The sequence below is a fragment of the Folsomia candida genome, unplaced genomic scaffold (genome assembly GCF_002217175.1).
Source record: "Folsomia candida strain VU population unplaced genomic scaffold, ASM221717v1 Fcan01_Sc003, whole genome shotgun sequence".
Classification (NCBI taxonomy): domain Eukaryota; kingdom Metazoa; phylum Arthropoda; class Collembola; order Entomobryomorpha; family Isotomidae; genus Folsomia; species Folsomia candida.
The window spans coordinates 9,129,004-9,149,224 of record NW_019091195.1 but is presented as its reverse complement, the minus strand read 5'-3'; the positions used below and the strand labels follow the sequence as shown (position 1 = coordinate 9,149,224).

At 36.3% G+C, this 20,221-nt stretch overlaps 4 protein-coding genes across 5 annotated transcripts; 2 read left to right on the top strand and 2 right to left on the bottom strand.

Moving 5' to 3' along the window:
* Positions 1 to 2,495: 2,495 nt before the first annotated feature.
* Positions 2,496 to 8,765, top strand: LOC110847165 (glycoprotein-N-acetylgalactosamine 3-beta-galactosyltransferase 1). 2 transcript variants are annotated; one of them, XM_022094042.2, is made up of 10 exons: positions 2,496 to 2,799; positions 2,898 to 2,973; positions 5,125 to 5,387; positions 5,480 to 5,667; positions 5,753 to 5,869; positions 6,061 to 6,321; positions 6,395 to 6,499; positions 6,576 to 6,733; positions 6,816 to 6,885; positions 7,668 to 8,765. In XM_022094042.2, the coding sequence occupies exons 3-10, from the start codon at positions 5,254 to 5,256 to the stop codon at positions 7,877 to 7,879; spliced, it is 1,245 nt and encodes a 414-aa protein (XP_021949734.1). In that variant the 5' UTR covers positions 2,496 to 2,799; positions 2,898 to 2,973; positions 5,125 to 5,253; the 3' UTR covers positions 7,880 to 8,765. The 2 variants fall into 2 exon arrangements, with proteins under 2 accessions (XP_021949734.1, XP_021949736.1); XM_022094044.2 differs by lacking the exons at positions 2,496 to 2,799; positions 2,898 to 2,973 and adding an exon at positions 4,303 to 4,815.
* Positions 8,766 to 9,014: 249 nt separating this feature from the next.
* On the bottom strand, positions 9,015 to 10,649 carry LOC110846103 (myophilin). Its single transcript, XM_022092735.2, has 7 exons — positions 10,492 to 10,649; positions 10,366 to 10,421; positions 10,199 to 10,238; positions 10,021 to 10,124; positions 9,854 to 9,905; positions 9,595 to 9,700; positions 9,015 to 9,520 (listed from the first exon to the last, which is right to left on the bottom strand). The coding sequence occupies exons 1-7, from the start codon at positions 10,495 to 10,497 to the stop codon at positions 9,375 to 9,377; spliced, it is 510 nt and encodes a 169-aa protein (XP_021948427.1). The 5' UTR covers positions 10,498 to 10,649; the 3' UTR covers positions 9,015 to 9,374.
* Positions 10,650 to 12,850: 2,201 nt separating this feature from the next.
* On the top strand, positions 12,851 to 18,136 carry LOC110846397 (segment polarity protein dishevelled homolog DVL-3). Its single transcript, XM_022093129.2, has 16 exons — positions 12,851 to 13,490; positions 13,575 to 13,681; positions 13,778 to 13,847; positions 13,927 to 14,036; positions 14,125 to 14,207; positions 14,270 to 14,467; positions 14,566 to 14,679; positions 14,750 to 14,842; positions 14,924 to 15,075; positions 15,156 to 15,205; positions 15,592 to 15,788; positions 15,895 to 15,930; positions 16,281 to 16,347; positions 16,420 to 16,457; positions 16,585 to 17,001; positions 17,236 to 18,136. Exons 1-16 carry the CDS (start codon positions 13,425 to 13,427, stop codon positions 17,568 to 17,570), a joined length of 2,133 nt encoding a protein of 710 aa, XP_021948821.1. The 5' UTR covers positions 12,851 to 13,424; the 3' UTR covers positions 17,571 to 18,136.
* Positions 17,912 to 20,221, bottom strand: LOC118434812. Its single transcript, XM_035849108.1, has 5 exons — positions 19,897 to 20,221; positions 19,641 to 19,826; positions 19,286 to 19,546; positions 18,904 to 19,219; positions 17,912 to 18,824 (listed from the first exon to the last, which is right to left on the bottom strand). The coding sequence occupies exons 1-5, from the start codon at positions 20,191 to 20,193 to the stop codon at positions 18,169 to 18,171; spliced, it is 1,716 nt and encodes a 571-aa protein (XP_035705001.1). The 5' UTR covers positions 20,194 to 20,221; the 3' UTR covers positions 17,912 to 18,168.

The window sequence follows — 20,221 nt, the reverse complement described above, 5'->3', positions numbered from 1 at the left end:
CAACACGGTCCAACTCATTGTCTACTAACATATATTTACATATATAGAAGCTAAATTATTTAGCAAGTCCTTGTACGAGAAGGGGTGAATGAATGTTCTCACTTCTCATGTTGACACCGTCATACCGGCTTTTCTGATGTACTTTTTTGTATTATGCTCATAAAATAATTACTGACAACACAAATCAGCACCTCTGAGGAGGGGAGCTTGCGAGGTTGATAATAACAGATATTGGTGCCCTTTGGATATGTGGTAGGGACCCATGAGTGTACTAAAACCCTGAAGTAGTTTGACTCCATGGCCACATTTGCGCCCGCCACACCCACTCAAAAATGCCCAAAAAACGCTTTCACTCGAGTTTTCACTCACTCAAATCCACGTCAAAAATCCAATTTTACTCGGATTTTGAAATTTCTTTCACCATTATACTCCCAGATAGTTGCTTTCTTCAATCCAATATCAAACTCAATTTTATTGATGATTATTTCGCAAACATAATTTGTTTTGTTGATGACTACAACAATGCTCATTCAGAATTTTAAATTTTAAAAATACTAAACATTTCGAAAAAATTGAGTTTGATATTGGATTGAAGAAAGCAACTATCTGGGAGTATAATGGTGAAAGAAATTTCAAAATCCGAGTAAAATTGGATTTTTGGCGTGGATTTGAGTGAGTGAAAACTGGGGTGAAAGCGTTTTTTGGACATTTTTGAGTGGGTGTGGCGGGCGCAAATGTGGCCATGGAGTCAAACTACTTCAGGGTTTTAGTACACTCATGGGTCCCTACCACATATCCAAAGGGCACCAATATCTGTTATTATCAACCTCGCAAGCTCCCCTCCTGAGTTTGCACATCGTTTAAATAAGTTTAACGAGTTTGTGTTGTTAAATCCTGCATTACTTCCACTCTGGAAGTACGTATGTACATACATATGTACATAGTTGACTTGAGATTCCGCATGCAAATGAAAAAATACTGAACGGACAAACAAAAGTTTTCATGACCATTCGACCATTGTATGTCCACAAAGTATTAAATTTATAAAAATCAAAATACGTAGTTCTGGAAGCAATTAGTTTGCGATTACATTTGTTGGTTTATTTCGTTTGGTTGAACAATTCTGGAGCCGAGCTGCTACATAAATATTCTGATTATTTAATGCAAGCATAATTTTTTAGAAGACCGAGGATCCCTAGAATCAGTTTGTCGTCGTTAATTCATTCTTGAAGTAAAACTTGCTTAAGAATCCTGAATAATGTTAGGAGTAAAAATGTCTGTATATGTATCACATCAGACTATTTATGTCGCACACGATGCCAGTCTAATAACTAAGATAGTAATTATCATAACGTTATTATGCAAGTCAACGCGTTCTACCTGTCTACCAAGATATTGCTGCTGCTCGCTCTGTGTTAATTTACTTAATCCACATGCAAACCGTCGTCGTAATTATAAACGACTGTCGCCTTAAACCAATCCCCTCCCAAAAAGATGCTGCTGTTGCCAAAAACCTTGCCACGCCAAAGGCGACTTAAATATTCTGAAAATACCAGGTAGACAATGTAATGTAAAAAATGTTACGAGAGAGAAAAATTGCAAGCCACACAGGCCAGATAAATATGAGCTCACATTCACATGCATACTTGCATAATAAATTTGCACATTATTCCAGGGACTTTTAAGATTACAATTTGCAAGCGTATTTAAACAATGATTTTGTTATTAATATGTTGTTTAGTTGAATGAACAACTTTTTTAAAAGTAAACGTCATTTGTACCTGCACAATAAGATCCGTTTTCGAAATCATTCTGATCTATATAATGATAGCGTGCGTATCGCATATAATAATCCATCTTCAGCCCAGATACACAAAATCATGCTAAAACTTTACTTTTATGTTATTTGCTAAAATTGAATGTGACACTGACTTGCATTGAAATAATTCTTATAGAACAATACACCTCAATTTAACCCCTCTCAGTCACAGATTCACACAAACATTCACATCAAATCGAAACTCTGATTATTTAAGAACTATTAACAATTAAATAAGACACACTTTCCCAATGTTCATGCAAAATGTGCATTTTCTATCATAATTTCAGAACGAAACTATTAATCCAAGAGCAATTATTTAATAGCTGGTCCTCCTGCATTCTAATCGTAGCCAAAAATTCGCAGGGTAGCGAAAACAAAGATGCACGCCAATAAATAGCTCAAGAAGAAGCTTTCTTAACCGATCTCATGGACTTCTCCAGGTCGACTAAATCCTACGTGCTCGTGGTAGCACGCTGGATGGTGGCAGAGAAGCACAAGTTGCAGAAGAAGAAGGGGTGCAAGACCAACAAAGCGATTCTTCGTGTTGCATGCAAATAGCAGACGGATGAGAAGTTGCTACGGATTTTTTTTTTACTCGCGATTGCTTTTTCTTCTTCCCCTTATTACACAACACACGTTACGGATTTTAGGTTACAGTCTGTCATTCAGCGAGCCAGCTCAGTCAGTTTGGGCATCGGGTCTGTGCCTCCTCTCCCGCTCCGTTCAAACCACTTTCACTCGATCTCTCTTCCTTCTCTTCCGCCCACTTTCTCCATTTTCACCAGCACCACCCACTCCTCTAGTCAGCTGAGATTAGTGTCAAGTCGTTAAAATAGTCAGTCAGTTTGTGTGAGTGCATGTGTGGAATGCTTTAATTTGTTTTTGTTACTATTTGTTGTTTCGGTGAAAGAAGGAATACGAAAATAATACTGTCAAAGTAAAAGTCCAGTCCTGACCTATACTATAGATTGTTACAGGTGTGTGTGTAAACATTGAGGTTACTAATTGCTGTGTAAATTATATATTAAATGTATGAAAAGTTGTAAGTTTTCATAATATACGCATGTTTTTTCAGATATCTGCGAGGAATTTGTCCAGATTCGTGTAGTATTTTTTCCGAATAAAAATGTGAAAACAAATACGGTGGACAGGTAAAAGTTTAATTTTTGTTTTGGTAATGGTGGTGGTTTTAATAAAGACTCGGCATTTAAAAAATGTGGTGGTTGGGGAAACAATGCGGTTAAGCTTTTAGCTTTAAAAGAGTTTAAAGGCGGTAGTAACCATTGAAAGTACAGATTTCATACGAAAATTCCTGTGGTGTGCTTTGGGCTTTGTTTCCAGAACAGTTTTGCTACTATTATACATGCATGAACAATACAAATACATGACGTCATAATATAAACCTATTCTCGATGGTCTGAAATTGACCAAATGATATATATCGTTTCATTTTCAGTTAAAATGCAGTAAGAAATAGTAAAATGTCAATATTTATTTACATATCAGGATTGGGTATAGGTAGAACTTATATTCATTAAGCATGGCTGCGTGTCGGGGTATGTATGTAAGATAACAATTGTGGATAACAATTCTATGTTCATTGCATCTCTGAATTATTCTGAACAGGGCTGGATAGTCGAGCCTGGTAAACGGATTCAATGTATTATGCATGACACCATTTTATGAATTCGGTTGTTTCTTATGGTTTTAGAGTTTGGCACGCACAATCATAAAACAACAAAATACAATTCATTCCGACTTTATTCTTCCCATTGTATTTATTGACAGCTTTTGTGAAAAATTGAATTGAGTAATGAAATGTTATTTATACAGAATATGACATTTAAATCCTATACTGACTCACATATTTAGTGTATTGCTGGAGCTGGACTTGGAGCTGTGATTGTACTGTAGTTAGTCAATGTATTATTTTATACATATTTTCTGTTGTTGTATTGAGGGATTTTGCACTTTACATTGTCATTTTGCATTAGGTGCATGTTGTTGGTTGGCCATCAGAACACAAAAAAGTTGACCTTTGTAGAGTCCGATAATGTTTAAAAACTAGTGATGACGAAAACCATTTCGGCGAAATGATTTCGCCCATAGTCGATAAATAGTGTAAACAGCATTAACATCAACTGCACTTCTCACCCTAATCAGATATAGTCTAAAACGTCAAACAATGGAGAGGAAACAGGCGTTCCATGTGGAAGTGGAGTAAATGTGAATACATAAGTAATACCATTAAAGGCACAGGCAGGCAGGACAGGATGCAGTAGATAATGAAATTCGATATACAACTTAAAAAACACAGCATACGAGTTAGAACTATTTTGTATAGCTCTTTAACGTTCTGGTGGTTTAATCCTCGAAATTGCGTGAATCTAAATACTATTGGTCACACTTGACAGGGCGACTTCCACTAGCGTTAAATTTAATGGATCAGTTAGTGAGTGATACAAGTAAGTGTGGCAACAAACGCCGGTGACGCGACTACAATTTTGCATTATCATGTTAAATTGGTGCATCTGTTTGCATTCCTAATCAGTTCTCACAAACTGGAAACATTTCTACTTAGGATTAGCAGTGGCGGTGTTTAGTAATAAAAGCATAATTTGCTAGGAAAGACTTGGTTAGAACTTGGTTCATAAATAGTTTTCAATCATATAACAGTTATTCCGACGGTTTTTTAAGGTATTACTAATTGATCCAGTTAATTGGCAGAAGGAACCTAATATTACACATTATTCATTGTTACCATCAACCATAATGCCACGCATTTGGTTGACTTTGTCAGAGTATGCATTGTCTTGCATGAAGTAACCTTGAGGGGGTTTGGAAAGTTGTTAATTGCCCGATTTACTTCAGTGTTGTGGGGCTGGTTCCAATAGTGCATACGCTGAACGAACTTTAAATATTTAATATCCCTAATTTCCAAGTTTTGCCATCTTTGTAATACATAACGTGTAATTTCCAGTTGAAACCATCAGGTATTAAATATGTCACTATATTTATTTAGACAATGGTATAGTAATCGCAGGAATTTATCTTCATTAATACTGTGTTAATAGTATTATTATTATTGGCCGGTGGTGTGTTGTCTCACCTACTTAAGTTATCTGACATTTTTCCACCATATTTTTCGTGACGTGTACTGTAAATGTTCATACGTGTGTATGTACATACGTACATACACCATATTTTATACGGATAATACTACGCTGTGTATCAGAATGATGCACTAATCTCAAGTTTCTTTTGTGAGCAATAAAGTTTACCAAATTAACGCTTTTTTGTAGCCTGACTTGACTTTGCTGTTCGGGAGCAAGTAATATTTGGACATAATTCTTCTTCTAACTCTACAACTTTGTAAATTTGATGGTGGAGGGTCACGAAAGGCCGTGCCGATAGTAGTAGTTTCATTAACCATGCTGGCTGGACGACTTGGGAGAAGTTTTATTATAACTCTGTCAACCGGAATTCTGTTTGGGTTTGGATTCGCCTATGTCCTGCTCAATCTTAGTGCAGACTCTTCTTACACCAACAACTTAATCCCGTCCAGGTTTCTTTACTTTTTTGCCTTTTTTTATCTATTAGTGTGCACACCTAATTCAACTTTTATCCATATATCTAATACATAATTTGACTTTTCAGATTGACAAGTCTAGCGGCGGGAGTACTTGATGACCATGGTCATGGTCACAATCATGATGAAACTGATCCTCATTCCCATGGGTCGCTGGATGATGTAGCTGGCCCTCGTGACGAAGTTTCTCAGCATTCTTCAGACGAAGCAATGCACAAGGGAGCAGATATTGAAGCACAACGCTTATCCAAAGAAGGTACATTTATAATTATGTTTAAAATGTACGTATTTTATCTAGGAAAATAAATTTCAATGTAACTAATTTGATTTCTCAATTGCAGTAAGAGTTCTTTGTTGGATTATGACAAATCCAGATAATCACGAGAAGAAGGCTATCCATGTGCAGCGAACCTGGGGAAAAAGATGCAACAAGCTTGTCTTTATGAGTTCTACAGCAGGTAATAATAAAAATAAAAATTTCGCCAATTTTCCTAAAAGTTGTAAAGTGTGATCAGCAAGGTGTAAAATAACACTTTTGTTGCATTTGTGTTGGATTTATTGATTGATTTGGGTGTGGTGATAAATGATGTCTCGCTATATAATTTGCAGTGCTTGTTTAAATTAATGCATTTTAATTTGCTTTGCATAGATCCTAAACTTCCGAGTATCGCACTTCCCAATGTTGAAGAGGGACGAGATTTCTTGTGGGCGAAAACAAAGGAAGCTTTCAAATATGTATACGAACATCATTTCGATGAAGCAGATTGGTTCATGAAGGCCGATGATGACACGTACGTCATTGTTGAAAACCTTCGCTTTATGCTGAAAGATATTGATCCAGAATACCCTATTTACTTTGGGTGCAAGTTCAAACCTTATGTCAAACAGGGTTATATGAGTGGTGGTGCAGGTATACACATATTGGATATGGGTTGAAATACAAAAGAAGATAAACATTATAATAATTTCAACTTATTTTTTAGGGTATGTTCTCAGTAAGGAAGCTCTAAGGCGATTCGTTGAAGATGCTATTCCAGACAATAATAAGTGCAGGAAGGATCATGGAGGAGCCGAAGATGTTGAAATGGGTACGAAAACTAAATTAGTATCAAAATATTTAAATGGACAAATGTGCATATAAAATAATCATGCAACCTAATTCAGGAAAATGTATGGAGAACGTGGGGGTAGAAGCTGGAGATTCCCGGGATCCGTTAGGTCGCTATCGTTTCCTACCCTTTGTTCCAGAGCATCATGTTATTCCTGGTCATGTTGACGAATCCTTTTGGTACTGGAAGTATATCTACTATCCACAACAACAGGTAATGCGTGCTTTTCTATTTGGTCACCAAGCTTTTAAACGGATTGGTATTGTTTAAAATTTGAATTATAATAATATTACAGGGCCTGGGATGCTGCAGCGACACTGCCATATCATTCCATTATGTCAATCCAAACCAGATGTATGTATTAGGTGAGATTAGAACCAAACAATATTTTATTCAAATACCCTCTATCTCTATTACATTATTACTAACAATTGGAGCACAAGCCACCTAAATTGCAGCCTAAATTTTTTTGTCACAAATTGTCAGTTTAATAGACCTTTGTAAACTAAACTCTTTGAACAATTCTGACAGTCGGTTTTATACCGACGTCGGTATAAACCGCTATATTTTCAGCTTATGAAAAATACATAAATAAAAAACTCGATGCTGAATTTGTAAAATAAAGCAAGAAAATAATTCTACGCATTTTTATACTTGCGCCAAAATTCTCAAAAATTGCAAGATTTGGAAAATATGATTTATATTTTTGTTAAATTTCACCACAAGCTCAAATCGCGTATTAAGAGAAATAAGAGTCTGTTTATCTTTTGCTTCCAACAAAATTAAACTGTTCCTACTTCCTACCAAAATTGAAGTTATACTCATGAAAGATTTGCATTGTTCGTTTTGGAACGTAGGTCAATATCTTAGCGTAGGAGTGGGGGAATTTGGTGCGAGGAATTTACTCGAATTTAGATTAGTAACGCAGTTTTTGACAGAGAAACCTAGCATTTTCGCGAACTTGCAATGTCCATATAAGTTGCTGAATTTCACATTGCCTTGGTTAAGTGCTGAACGAACTATAGCTTACAGTAATTTGTCTCAGATGGTGGATGGACTGCGTGACTCGCAAAAGGATAAATAGCTTGCTCTCCAATTGTTAATACTCCATTTAAATGTTATTCTTTATTTTATCGTATTTTTTCAGACTATTTAATTTATCATTTGAGGCCTTACGGAATCGCACCGCATTTCCATGATCCTGGAAAAAATGTCAGTGAAGCGCCTAGTACTACAACCTCCCTTCCTGAAGTCAAAGAACTAGAAGGAAATGAATCTACTCCACCCAAAGAACAAGAGTCAATTGCAACAGAACCAGTGTCAAACACTCTAGTCAGTAATAGCGAAGTTAAATCTTAGCATTCCTTCCAGCCAGCAACAGAAAGCTAGCTATGGTGTCAAACAGGTCTCTATTTTAGCAGTAATTACTTGTCGCGAGGATCTACTACTTTCTTTTTAAACTTTTACACTATTCGTGATATACGACTGCAGTTAATAATCCTAAAAGCATTCCCTCCAGAAAATACATGATCATGATAATGCAACGTAATCACATTTGTAAGTAGTGCAATGGAAATTCTCTCCATGAGATTTATAGTATTGTATATAATTTGATAAATTTTACAAGGTCAAGTATTTTAAATTGTGGCAAATTACTTTTTTTACAGTGTGTCCAATGTTCTTACACATGTTATGTATCTTTAATACCAATGTATGTTTAATATAAATATAATATTTGTCATTTATTAGTACGTGTACGACTTCACTAACAATGCTGTGTCATCATCTAGTCAGCGATAAACTGTCATTAATATTAGACTAATCCTTTTACCAGCAACTTTATTCACTTTTATAATCAATTTTACCTGTGATGTTTAATACCAATAGTGTTGTCAAATACGAAACATAATACATGCAACGTATAGGCTAATAAATTATGCCGCACGTTGGTTTATGGGTGGCAGATGTATAAACGAAACTATATTTAGCCCAAAGTCATGGCCAAAGTCCAAAAAATGAACGACTCTCTAAACCAAAGTTGACTTATCTAAAATAAAATGCGCTAGTGAGCTTGTCGGTGAATCTTTTAGAAACAGTTTTTGATGAATGTGACAGTAATTGATATTAGAAATTAGAAAATGACGATTAGCTATAAATATATAATTACGCCAGGATGTTTAATATTTGGTTTATATGTTAAAATATTAAAATGATGGTGATTAAAGAAATAGTTTGATGAACAAAGTCCATGCATGTATAAACAATATTTCGTTCATATATATATACCAGATGAATGCAATTCATGTTAAATACTGAATTCCAGGTTTCCAAAGTCAGAGAATAAGCACGTAAAAAAAGAGCATAAAATTGGAGTCAAGGGCAGGAAATAAACCGGATGGTGTCTTGTGGTGTGTGTAAAGAATCTGTGGCTTGGGTATGATAAATGAGAAAATGTGTTCCATATGCATACACATATGTACATACGTGGAAAGAGTAGATGTGGGATGTCTGGCTGGACGTCTTTATTTGACCGAGTGACATAGATTTTTGAAACCATTCACACATGAACAAAAGAAAATCAGTAATTACTTTGTCGAAAACCATATAGGAGTTTATGTTCTGTCTTTGTTAGTTTAGTGTGTTATTTTTCGTCGTGAAAACTGGCTTATATACTTGCCGTATATGTAACTGTATTCAATTGTTGTTACGGAAGTGTTCTGGTTTTAAGGTGGTAGGAAATCATGTTCTCCTCTTGTACCACACAAACATGCAATTTATCTTTGTCAGATAAGCTTAAAAATATTTATTTATTTATTTATTTATCCTGTTGCCAAAACCAAGAAGTCGGTTAAAATTACATGTGCCTTGTATTTCCCATTCCACCATGGCCAGATTGCGATGCGCCTTTGTTGTAACCCATCTGCAGACCTAAATGACCTTGATCGGCCCTTAATTGTTCCTCTGTGAACTCCCGTTCGTTCTTTTCGCTCATCTTCGGACCTGGTCAGCAACGTACAAAACGGTCAAAATATACAATTCACAGACTATGGAAAAAATGGGGCAGAAATTAATACCTAGTCGGGGCCCCGTGTACTCGGGATGTTTCTGCGTTATCCTGCCCAATGAGAACAAGCAGAGGACAACTTGCTGAACGTTTCTTTTTTCAAACAAGTCGGGAGTCTGGAATAATAAAAAACGATACTTTTGCATATATGCTGATGAACCTGAATTTATTGTTACTGAGGATGAGTATAATTAGTTCTTGAATTTTGCATGAGACTTTTCGTTATAAGCAAACTTTTTATTAGTGCAGTCTTTTGTATGTGAACTTACCTGGAATATTTCTTCTTCTGGAACACCATACTTTTTGATCGCAGCTTGAAATCTAATTAATATAACTTCAAGTTGATATTCGAATAAAGAATTTTACTTCGTTTGTCGAATAATAAATAATTGAACCCAAAAGAAACAATACAGGAATTATTGCATTTTGGGTTTACCTTTGAATGTTCTCCATTAGTTGAAAGGCAGTACCCTTTTCTTGTATCTTTTTCACACTCCCAGGAACCATTTTGTTGATAAGTTTGCACAGGATGACACCATCCTTCAATCCAAAGATATTACAATGTTTCAATTTCAATATGTTCAGTTAAAAATTAATTCTAATATTTGCAATACCTTCAGAATATCTTCGAAGGCTCCTTTCGGCAAAGGTTCCCTGTAACAAATAAAAGTCTCAGGTGGGGTGTGGTTGGGACCGCCTCCATGCTGAGCACTCCGGGGCTTTCACCACATCAGTGCAGAAAGGTCCCATGTATGAGACGCGGATGGAGTTATTTACTCACCCCATAACTTCCTGAATCCAGGCCAAAACTTCGTCTTCTAGTTCCTTATTACGTGGCTGCAAAAAATATTAATGTCAAAAATACACCCCTTCTACACAAAGACAAATAACGAAGTTAGAAAAGTACCGGCATTTTGGATTATGATTAAATTAAATTTGCACAAATGTCAAAAATTGTAAGAATTTAAATTTTTATTGCATGGAATTAGTGGATAAGGTAAACGCCTCAAACCAACTTCAACAACTTCCAAATTGCAACTAAGAAGTTTGGAAGAAAAGTTTCAGAGTATTTCAAACCATTTCGTCATCGCTTTTTTACATCTACCCAGCACGGTGGGTTTGCGTTAGTTTAATAGGGATGACAGTCGAGGATTCAAATTATGTAAGATATGCAACTCAACTGACTAAAGTAGTTTAAACTTTTCTGCTTATCCATATATCCGCCTTCAATTCGCACCAAGAAACAAGAAAGCACAACTTTTGCATGCATCAGGTTTCCGGATCGTTAGAATATATGTATACCAGTTATAAAACGTTTGTATATTCGACACATGCATAACATTCTGGATTTGAGAGATTCTAAAAGCAACTTTCTTGTGTTTTCTTTTCTTGATTTTTTTCTAATGAATAGTGTGATCAGAGAGGCATGTCATTTATTGGCTGTTTTTTATGTCGTGGTATTAAGCGTATATGCATGCATACATACAGTAGCAGGTATGCTTAAAGTTGTGGGTGATGTACATATGAATTGCATCCGCGTTGCTTTTCAAGCGAAGATTTTCCCATGAATCGTCACTGGCGATATGGGAGGAAGAAAGTCTTGCCAAAAAGTTTTGCTATTTTCAGAGTTTCATCATAGGGCGATAAAATCCACCCGCACTCAAACATCTGCAATTATATTCATTAGCAGCCAAATGGCTCAATGTCAAGAGTTACGACCTCAGAGTTTCAGTTCAGCTGCTGCTCCAGTTTTTTGAATAATATATTCGTACGTTGTCTATATATTGTAAATCAGTAGTTAAAATCACGAATCTGCTGAGTGATTTCAAAGTAACGAACCGATTTCTTTTTTCCAGTTTAAAGAATGAAAATATGTCAATTTATTTAGTGATCACGCATAATATGGATATTTACGTATCATTTTGAGTAATTTAAATGATCAGCATTAAAGCTACACATAAAATATATGTAAATCTTTGCATTCACCTTCTCCCTGCACTTTTTAAACCATTTACAAACTTGGCCATAAAGTTAAAGTCATGAAAATTGTATTCGTTCTAAAGTAAAATTTGTTTGTAAACTAAGCGATAAAATCCAAAAGGGGAAACATCTTAAAAAACGGGGGTTTCGGAAGTAAAAACATGTCACTCCTCTCTGAAGATATATGGCTCGAAGAAGTCGACAATCTCAACAACCAAACATGTCCCATTTACATAGAACCGTGAATATATTTCCTCAGACCCTCGAGACGAAATGGTTTCCTCCTTAAAATGTTCATTGATTATCCGACTTCTCTTTCAACATGACTTTGCTAAAGTTGAATGGATTTCCTTACCACATGTTCGGGATATGGTTACGGAAGAGTGAAAATTTGTCATCCATCGAGATTCGCCACATACGAACAGATACGGACATTTAATTGTCATCGTCCTGATGCGTTCTCTGACATAGTGTGAAGCTAATTAAGAAACCAAGTACAACATGGGTAGTCTATGATTTCAGCTTTAATTGAAAAAAGAAATCAAAAGCCAACTTTTGAGCCAACATCCGGTATATCTCCTCATCAACCCGAACCGGATTTATCACTCTGAACCTTATTAACTCGCCCAATGGAATGAAACAACATGACTTTCTGTCACAAACTGACGTCAATTTAAAAGCGTTGAAGCCGGAAAGCGGAGATTGTGCCAAAGTGAAATAAATAAGCTAACAAGCTTAACACTTTGTACGTAAACACATACCCTCAGCGAGACATCTCGCTTGATTCATTTGACATTATGGCACATTTAAAAGTCAAACGTGTGCATCTTATGACGACAGAAAATGGAGACCTCAAAATAATTCGAAACATTGCACACTTTTCAGAGCACTATGGCGCGCATTATAACAGGACATATGTAGGACTAAAACCGTGTTCTGAATAAACTTGCAATACGCAATTACAAAATTAGTAATGAAAAATAAATTAAAATTATTCTAACACGCGATTGTACATTTCTTTATGTTCGAAAATGCTCCAATCTCAAGTCCTTAGAATGAGCAAGTATGTGAACAAAGATTTCTTAGCGGAGCACGCCCCCTGCAATTTGGACCCCACAGACGACATCTTTGCCAGTTCGCCAAGAGAAGCCTCTGCCTGCACTGATCTCGAAACTGTACCTCATTCTTCCTCTCTCTGGGCTTTTTTATGACTGTGTGAAAGAAAGACGAATGGGGTAGTTTTTAGTTTATTTATATTGGTGGTGGTGTAATAAATAGCAGCAGTAGCTGTAGTGCAACAAGAACAAGAAAAGAAAGCTGTGCTGTTTTGCAAGATACTCTTCTATGATATCGTATCTATAGACTTGTCGTCGTCCCAGAACTTAAAGTATGTAAGGAAGACTATTTTTTTTATCGAAAACTTCGAGAACGGCAGCAGAAGTGAGGTTTCATAAATAAATCTGCAATAATAACAAACTTTTTTCCCTGCTTCGTTTCAACCAATTTATTTTAGACTCACCTTGAGGCGAGAGAAAGATAATCGTACATGTTGTGACGTGAAGAAGTGTGAAGAAAGAGCTAGTTTATTAGGAGAACTGCATGTAATCGTCAAAAAGAGGACCATTGTTATTTTATTAGTAATTGCGAGTAATAATAATAATAATAGAATAGCTCAAAATCCACTCCACAAAGGTAAACAAGAATCTCGAAAAATTAAACAGTAGTTTAGTGAGCGATGATTTCTCCAGGCGTGTTGGTTCGTAAATGTTGAGAAGTGTAAATAAGGGTTAAGTTGCATTGCCATTAAAATCACTAATTAGTGAGGTCGAGGACGTTTTTGGAGAGGAAAGCTTGAGTAACATGGAGGAAGCTCAACAGGAAACTAAAATTATCTACCACATTGATGAGGAAGAGACACCTTACTTGGTAAAATTGTGTATTTATTTGTTTACTATATTAATTTTATATAAATAAGTCCTATACAATTTTTCCTTAATAAAATCTTTTCAGGTCAAAATACCTCTGCCCCCCGACAGAGTCACATTGTCCGACTTCAAGAATGTATTCAGTAGACCGAGTTACAAGTTTTTCTTTAAATCTTTCGACGATGACTTTGGGTACGTGTTGTAGAGACAAGTCGTCTTCACATTCTCTGTAAATGACCAATAATACTAAAAAAGGATGCACAACTAATTCAATAATAATTTGTGCAGGGTGGTGAAGGAGGAAATAGTTGATGATGATGTCAATTTGCCATGTTTCAACGGAAAAGTAATTTCATGGGTACGTTGAAAATTTGTTTGATTAGGAATTGTCCATGTTTGGCCCTTGCTTGATTTCTGTTGATAATTCTTTTAATTAGTTGGTCTCTACCGAGGGGAGTAATGTTTCTGATTCGAATTCACATTGCGCCGACAGCAGTGTGGCACAATCTGATGGGAGGATGGGGGCTGAAAAGCCTACACGAACGATGTGAGTCTTGATTGCTTTAATTACTATAATTAATTGCTTTAAAAATTGTGGCCGTTTTGTGGAATATTTATATTTTCTTTTACAACAGACCCAAAGGACTACGTGCAGCTAAGCAGCAATTTGCTGATGACACGACCACTTGCACGGAAACCGAATCAATTATGAGCTCACGTAATATGAGGCCAATATAAACATTTTTAATAAAGAGGCACAATTTAAAAAAGTTCTTGCAGGTTTCAATTATAACCCTCATCGCAATAAGAAAGATCAAAATTTCAAACTGACAGATAAATATGACAAGTATAGTCGATTTGACGGTATGCACGGCAAGGGACACTACGAATCTTCACTGATGAGTTCAGATCTAGAAACGACCACATTCTTCCAGTCTGATGATGATGACGCTTCCAGTAGAATCACTGCTACGACAGGTATTTATGCTTGCTCGTATTTCATAACTGAATTTTTGATATAACAAATAAATTAAACATGACCTCAGAGCTGATCTTACTACTTGATATTTACTTAGAACATACTAGCGTCTCAAAAGTTATCGCGCGACAACAGCAACAGAGACGCCAAAGAAGAAGAAAACACAGGCAACCAACAATGTCGAGAACCTCTAGTTTTTCATCAATCACAGGTTACTTTGACTTTCACCGAATGGGTTAACCATATTTCAAATTTCACGAGTTACTGCTTATCAATCACAGATTCCACAATGAGTCTCAACATAATTACCGTTACTTTGAACATGACGACCCCGGGTGAAAATGGAACGCACAATTTTCTTGGAATTTCTATCGGTATAATTAATTTTGTGTCATGACCTCTAGTATACTCAAATATACTCAATCTTGGATTTATTTAATTTCCACGTATAATAGTGGGAGAAAGTAATAAAGGAGGTGATGGGGGTATCTATGTTGCGTCTATTATGAAAGGGGGTGCAGTGGCAAAAGACGGTAGGATCGAGCCTGGCGACATGATACTACAAGTCAACGATATAAATTTCGAAAATATGACCAATGACGAAGCGGTGTGTATATTTCTTAATTATTTGTTGTTTTCCAATGCCTTTGAGGGTTTATGATTTATGTGTTGTATGATCTTTTCTAGGTGGAAGTTCTGCGAGATGTTGTTAAAAAGCCGGGTCCCGTAAAACTCGTGTAAGTATGGAAAAAATACCACAATTGTCTGACAGTATTCACAGTCGGAATTCGAACATGTTTCGTCATGTCTCAGACCGTCATACTCGTGTATCTGGAGGTAGCTGTTGTTTAGTTGAGAGTTGGAGTCTGAGCGGGGTAGTTAGTTAGCACACACACAGTGTTACCAACTTCGACTGTTCCAAATGTAAACGACCTTTCGCCACCAATCAATCTAGAAAAACCCATAACGTCAAAAATACCTGCCCTCAAAAAATTATGCCACATTCAGCGGTTTCTAAAAAATCTTAAAATACAATTTCTGGGTCTTTACGAACAGTAATGAAAAAAAAATATTTAGTTAGGTGTCCAACTAATCATTGTGTTGAAAATTGCTAATTATTAAGTGTGGCCAAGTGCTGGGATCCAAATCCAAAGGGTTACTTCACTATCCCAAGAACGGAACCTGTCAGACCCATTGACCCAGGGGCTTGGATCGCTCATACGACGGCAGCTATCGGAGAATATCCAGCTAGACCTCCTTCTGTGACGACTCTTACATCTACAAGCTCTTCTATTGCATCCAGTATACCAGAAACAGAAAGTACATAACATACAACAAGCAAATCATGTATTTGTGGGATGATTCTTCTCACGATGAGTGAACAACACGACAAAATTTATTTACATTTATTATGTTCTTTATTCAGGAACCGTTGAAGAAATGCCTATCCGACTTACTGCAAGTAAGTTCTGGTTTTAATTATGTGGTTTTAATTTAATAGTTATAATCAATTGTTATCCACTATTGGTCTTAATCGTCCTATCCACCTGCGGGTGCGATTAGCGAAAGAAATATCTTGAGTCCTTTTACTGTCCACTTTTCTTGATTCGAAGGACCCCTCTTCATTGTCAATGTCCAACATTCGGATATCATTATCATGTCATGCCATTAAAACTACAATGATGCTACGTAGTAAATCACAAATAACGATATGTAAATATTTAGGAGATGAAATTCTCAGGCATCTCTACTAAAATATTACATCTTATTGTTAGCAAATTTTATTTTAATTAAATTAAATTTTAATTACAGCCACGCCAATGAGTTTAATAGTCCGAGAAATGCAAAAGCCCGAGTCTGGACTCGAAGTGAAAGACAGGTTAAAACTTGATTTACAAATTTATCAGTCGTTTATTTTAATTTTCAAGAATTAAATGTTGAATATTTACAGACTATGGTTAAAAATTCCCATCCCAAATTCCTTCATTGGTAAGTAAATATTTACAAATTTAGAGAGTTAAAAATAATAATGTGTACGTAGACTGGACAAGAATAAGGTTTATAAATATTGCATATTACCACATTATATGTTATTCTCTTGTGAATGAACGTGTAGGGTCGGATGTCGTGGAGTGGTTGCTGACACATGTTGAAGGATTCAACGAAAGGAAAGATGCCAGAAAATATGCTTCAACGATGTTGAAGTCGGGATTTATTAGACATACCGTTAATAAACTTACGTTTTCCGAACAATGTTATTACGTCTTTGGTGGAGAACTAGTCAACTCAATGATGCAAGGCATGCAAATACGAGACGGGGATAACAAATCTCTCTCATCATCGGATGTCTTGGGGCCGCTACCGCCTCCTTCGTCATCGTCACCTCACTGGAGCAATCCTTATTCTTCTAGTGCGGTACATCAACAGCCTCCTCTTGCTCCAATGTATGCCCCAATGCCATATTCCATGACAGGGGGATATGAAAGCAACGCGTACAGCTATCCTCAGGAGCCATGTGGTAATAGCGGCTCTGGTAAGTCAACGTTTTTCCCTACTATTACACTTTAAACAGGCCGAGTACTTTGCACCACTTGAACTACCACCATGTTTAAGGTGTTTTCGTGTACTCGATATATCGTATGCGAAAAATGAGTCTCGTAGTATAAATATGTGAAATATGATGGGGACCCTATGCATGATTCGCAAACAGAATATCATTAAAAACAACTAAGAAGACTGTGTAACATTATTCTTATCATTTTTACAGGCGGAAGTAGTAATGACACTGGCGGATCAAGACGTGAACGACAGCATTTGGTTCGGGACAATCACCACAGTCACGGAATGCCACTTGGATTTTGCGCTCCTCCAGAAATCCGGTCAATCGATTCAGATTCCGGGTCTAACAGATCGAAAAAATCCGGTTCAAGTGTCCTACAAGGTGTCCAACAAGTTCATCAACCACATTCTCATATGAATATTCATCCCAATGTTGGATATGTGAATCATGCTAATGGAGATGCTAATAATCATAATAACCCGAATTTCCACAGCGCGTCCACATCTACCAAACCTAATGAATTTTTTATAGATGTTATGTGAGGGGTCACTTTTTTCTTGAAATATTTTTAATATGTGGACCATCTCGAACAAATAAAAATGTCACAAGCAATCAGGCTTCAAGCTATGAGATTCGTATACGTGCATGCGATTTTGTGTATCACAAGCTGACCGTAATTTTCTATACTGCTTCGACCTTGTTAACATTTACAGAGTTGCTTCCTTTCACTAATTTAACAAAGTATACCAAGCTCTAGCTAGATTAACGTAGTGTGACGTTTAAATTGAATTCATTAATATCGCAATTAACATTTTCGCATAGAATGTGTCGTACATATTATTGAGTGAACGTTTAGTACCAAATGCATGAGATTGCCTAATTGTTAAATTAAGTGACAGTGAAATGAGCTTTTTTATTTGGCTGATGGATATTTGTGTACATTTTATTGATGATTCAGCATTCGTTTAGTTTTGTTCTTCGTCGATAGTCGATAATGTCAAAATACTGTTTTTTCTGCCATTATTATATTACTTTTATCAAATTATTATTAAGTCTTGTTTGAGTAGTAAGAAAGAAGAAATACAATTATACATTTGTACTCTTGGTATATTTTATGTATTTGTTGTATCCCCCAATTATTCATTCCTCATTTATATTTGCACTTTCGTTGACTATGTCACGCAGCATTGCGTTACATTGCATCATATTCAAAAGACTTCGAGGGCTATGATTTGAAATATTCTCAAATTTGCTTGGAGGAGGTGGTAGAAATTGTACCCTGTTAAAGTCCCCTATGCCTGCATCTTCATATGCATCGTCATAAACAGGATTTCCTCCTCTGGCAGAAAGCATTTGTCGAATTATTCGCAATGTGGGTTCCTCATTGTTATTCTTGTTGCTTCGACTGGTAGTAGTACATGGCGTCTCTTCAGCTAAAGGAGGCTGTTGATTTTCCCGCATTTGATGATTTGTCCCCTCCTCGTAATCAAGCGACGAAGAGGAGAATTGTCTTTGCCGTGTGGACAATTGCTGGTGCTGACATGAAGCCGTTTTTTGTAATTTTCTCTCTGGCACGAGAAAATTAATTTCACTCTGAAATTCTGAGTCGTCACTAATTCCATTTGCCATCATGCTTTCAGTTTGTCCACGAAGACTATATTCTGACGACGATTTGAAATCACGGCTAATAAGACTCGCTTGTGAACATTGATCAATTATTTTGTCCCATGGGATTTTCTGGTCATCGGGCTTTGTGTAAAGTTCCCTCAAGCAAGTCACTAGGGCGTCACACAGTTCTAGATATATTTGTAAATAGCTTGGATAAAGAAGAGGGAAATTTAAGTCAAGAGCTTCGTAACAATTTTTGTCGCTCACGGATTTTCTGCATGTACTCATTTTTCATGGAACGGTCACATTGTTTCATCTTCTCAAAAAAGGTTTTGAACAAGGAATCGTCCGGAAGTTGACAAATCATCGACAATTTGGGAGGGGGCACCAAGTTTAAAGTGTCACATGGTCCGAGGAGATTCCAAGAGCTTGAAATATTACCAAATTGACGCATCATGTTATTTGTGCTGACCCAAAGGCGATATAATTTGGCGATATCTGTCTCGAATGGATCTGGAAGCCGTTTGCACAGAGATTGGCAAAACATTTTGAGATTACTACGCAAGGCTTGGATCCAATGTTCCTACGGTGTACGACAAATAAGTATCTTGATATTTGAGATGCAGGATAATAAAGCGATCGGTTATACCGTGAAATATTTGGAGAAAACTGAATGCATTACTGGGTTCATTACAAAAGGTAGACTTAGAATTTCTGGGTCGTCCACATCGTCATGATCTTTTGCTTTAAACTCTTCAATTAAACTTTGCATGTTTGTTTGTTTCGCATCATCAGAAAAATCTCGCCTGAACGGGATCGTGATGTAGACATAGATCTGAAGGTGTACATTTAATCTAAGTTCTTCGCGTCGATTTTCCACTGGACATTTACCTCGAACATATTTCCATTTCTACATGAACAAGGACATACATACGTCGTATTACGATATTTATTTATAAATAAACAAATATTTGCTAAAATATGTCAACGTTATTTACATGTACCTCATTCAATGGTGTGGTATCTTCATCATCAAAATATTGCAGGAACTGCTCAACATCCTTATGCGTTAATTCTGAGCACACCTTTTCGATCTTTGGTGTTGGACGAGGTTGTACTGGAAATCCTTCATCATGAGACTCTTGGGCAAAGGTGGAAATAGTCTTGTTGAATCCCAGAATTTCTAAATACTAAAAATTATATACTTAATTATTAGAATTTATAATGCAAAAAAATAAAATCAGGAAATGTTATTCAAACCTGAAGAACTACAGAGTTTAAAAATATGTAAAACTGCTTGATTTCATTGCTATTTTTATGGGTAGTAGTCGTGGTCATTGGCGTCGTCCCTGAGTTCATAATGTGATTGAAAAAGGTTGGACAATTACGAGCTTCCCCAGATTGATTTTGAGTCTGTGGATCAGACATCAATCCACCAAATACCGTAATTAATTCTATATTTTCAGCTAAATCTATTTGCTTTTCTATGCACTTTAGTTTCCGTGGGGGACTGCCTTGATGAAAACTATGGATTCTGGCAGAATCAAACACAGGCATCCCTTTTGAAAAAAAATATATTGCAAGC